General features: G+C 39.7%; 1 protein-coding gene across 1 annotated transcript; it reads left to right on the plus strand.

Annotated features, from left to right (window-relative positions):
• The first annotated feature begins 1,047 nt into the window (after positions 1-1,047).
• On the plus strand, positions 1,048-1,689 carry LOC108973422 (MOB kinase activator-like 2). Its single transcript, XM_018940680.1, has one exon. The coding sequence runs from the start codon at positions 1,372-1,374 to the stop codon at positions 1,687-1,689; it is 318 nt and encodes a 105-aa protein (XP_018796225.1). The 5' UTR covers positions 1,048-1,371.
• Positions 1,690-2,830: the final 1,141 nt, after the last annotated feature.

Below are 2,830 nucleotides of genomic sequence, written 5' to 3' on the forward strand. Positions count from 1 at the left end.
TAAAAATAAAAATCATAAAAGTAAAAGTAAAAAAAGAAATAAAAAATAATAATGATAAAAAATAAAATATCATAAAATCCAAAATTTAAATTAAAGGAAATTAATTTAATTTTTTTTCTATTAACAGAGTTAATTTACAATTATTTTTATTTTTCATATACCTATACTTTTTGCCACGTTCGTCTGTCCAACTGCATATACAATACGTGAACTAATCCCTCAGTTTTCGAGWTGTCGATCTGATATTTTGCACACRTCCTTTTCTCCACAAAAAGTCGCACGTTTGTAGGCACGGACGATATCGGACTATATAGCTGCCATACAAAGTGAACGTTCAAAATCAAGTTCTTGTATGGAAAATTCTTTTATTTGAAGAGGTATCTTCACAAAATTGGGCATACAAAATTTTAAAAGGCAATGCTACACTTTCCGAAGTAATTGTGTAGATCGGACCACTATAGCATATAGCTGTCATACAAACTGAAGGTTGAAAATCAAGTGCACCTATGAAAAACTTTTTTATTTGGCAAGATATCTGCATCCAATTTGCTGGGGGTTATTGTCCAAAGCAACGCTATAATCTCCAAACAAATTGTTCAGATCGAGCCGCTATAGCATATAGCTGTCATACAAACTGCTCCTTAAAAACCAAGTTCTTCTATGAAAAACTTTTTGTTTTGATAAGATAGTTACACTATTTTTGGCACGTATTATTGTCCAAAGCAACGTCATTATCTCTAAAAAATTATTCAGATCGGACCACTATAGCATATAGCTGCCATACAAACTGAACATTCAAAATCAAGTTTTTGTATGTAAAACTCTTTTATTTATCAAAACATCTTCATGAAATTTGGCATTCCATCCCTAACTTTTATTTGCAATATAAGTTCCGTTAACATTGCATTACTTTCCGAAACATATATTTGCATTTATTTCCTGCAACCACAGTATATTTGTTTTCTAAAAAAAAGTTGCATTAACTTGCATCAAAATATCACTGTGCCTTCAGCCGCATTTTCCTTCCGGTTTTTGCTTTATTTTTTCTCCAATAACTWTGTTGTTCGCATATGTATTTCTGTCAGGCGTCATTTTTGCCACCATCGGCGCTTCAAGTGTCGTGCCACCTCTGGTTTGTTCACTTTCCACACGACMAGCCAGCTKGTTTTGTGTGCGCGCCAGCGATTTTTATTCTTCAGTCGCATTTGGCAATTTCGTGCGGTTCGTTGCTACTACTTCTGCCCGTGACAGCCACTCTAGCCGCCAACACTATATTTGTACTGTCAGTGAAACCGTGCGGTACATTTCATACGCACTCGGTGCATAAGTAAACCTCGCGCGGTGCATCCTTGCTTTCCTGCTGGCACCACAATGAATTGGGCCATTTCGAATTTGACGGGCGGCAATCGTGTCAGTCGTGCCATACTCGTGCGCTACTCCGCCGTGCCGTTGGCCTCGGATGCGGCGGATTCGGTGCCGCAGACACCATCCTCTACCGGTGCGGCAAGCGCGAATGTGTCGACCGCAACATTTCCGGGTGCCTCGTTYCTGCATGCGTCCACGTCGACGTCGTCGTCGCGCCAACATGTTCCTGGACGCGCTGTGCCACAGCAGCGCGGTGGTGCCACCGCAACACAGCTATCACTGCCACTGGATGTGGAGGAGACCGTCACCTGTTTTTGTAGGTAAATTTGCAAGCGCGCGTTGCCAACTTGTGGGTTAAATAAATTGAAAACATTTTACTTCTATGTAGATTTTTGTTTTACCCTTGACCAAAATTCGACATAAATGGCTGTGTCGCTACAAAGTTGCACAAATTACTTGGCTGTAATCCCTTCTAAAAATAACACCTGTCTGCCTCGTTCCATTCATTTCTTCAGTCTAATTTGTATTTGTGTTCTTCTTATTTCGTACTCTCTCGTCTTAGCTAACGGTAACGCTGTATTGCATGGGTAAGGTGTGAAACTACACCAAACTTATAGGTCTTCGCCTCCCTGCTTAAGTCTCTTCAATTTGTAGTGCAATCGATATTTCGATATTTTTTGCAATTTTTGTGTTGGTCAGCTCGCACGCAGTTTTGTCACCATCCCCCCACCACTGCTGTCTATATATGTATAAAATTAAGGCATTCAAGCCACATGCCAGGGCTTATATTTTTATAAAATTTTAGTTAACTATTTTTGGAGAGAGAAAAAATGAGAAGGATTTGCCGTTATGTTTTAAGAATGACCTAGGACTACTGAACGCCATGTTTAGTMAAATAAAGTCCAGCCGAGAGCCCCAATTTTCGACAAATTTTAGTGCCGAGCTGTTTAGTTAAAGAGATCGAAATCCTCTGTTTTGGCTTCTTTCTTCCTTCAGCATCAATTGGGACCTTGTGTTAATAAAAGCTTGTCGAACAAGTCCTTAATCGTCTCTGGCTTTGGCTCTGCGTTGACAACTGGCTTCACATAATCCCACTAACAATARTTCAACGGTGTTAARTCTMCCGATCCTAAAGGCCGCGACTTGAGATAACGCGCCAACMAAAASTTACCTTCAATAAATTGATTGTTTCGTTTGCTGCAAACATATAGCGCCGTTTTATTGGAACCAAAGGTCGTCCATATCAACATCCACCAAATCAAGGTCCAAAAAGTCATTGATCATTTCTCTAAAGCGTTCTACATTAACAGAAACACTGTGGCCTGCTGCTGTATTGAAAAAATATAAACCTGCGTCGATTTTCAGTGAGAATTGTTGGTCGTTCGGCTTCATGTCTTGCACGAGTTGGATTTTGTAAGCCCGCAACTYAAGATCCTTCCGTAAAATMTTCCATAAGGTGRATGGT

The sequence above is a fragment of the Bactrocera latifrons genome, unplaced genomic scaffold (genome assembly GCF_001853355.1).
Source record: "Bactrocera latifrons isolate USDA-ARS-PBARC rearing strain unplaced genomic scaffold, ASM185335v1 scaffold_479, whole genome shotgun sequence".
Lineage (NCBI taxonomy): Eukaryota > Metazoa > Arthropoda > Insecta > Diptera > Tephritidae > Bactrocera > Bactrocera latifrons.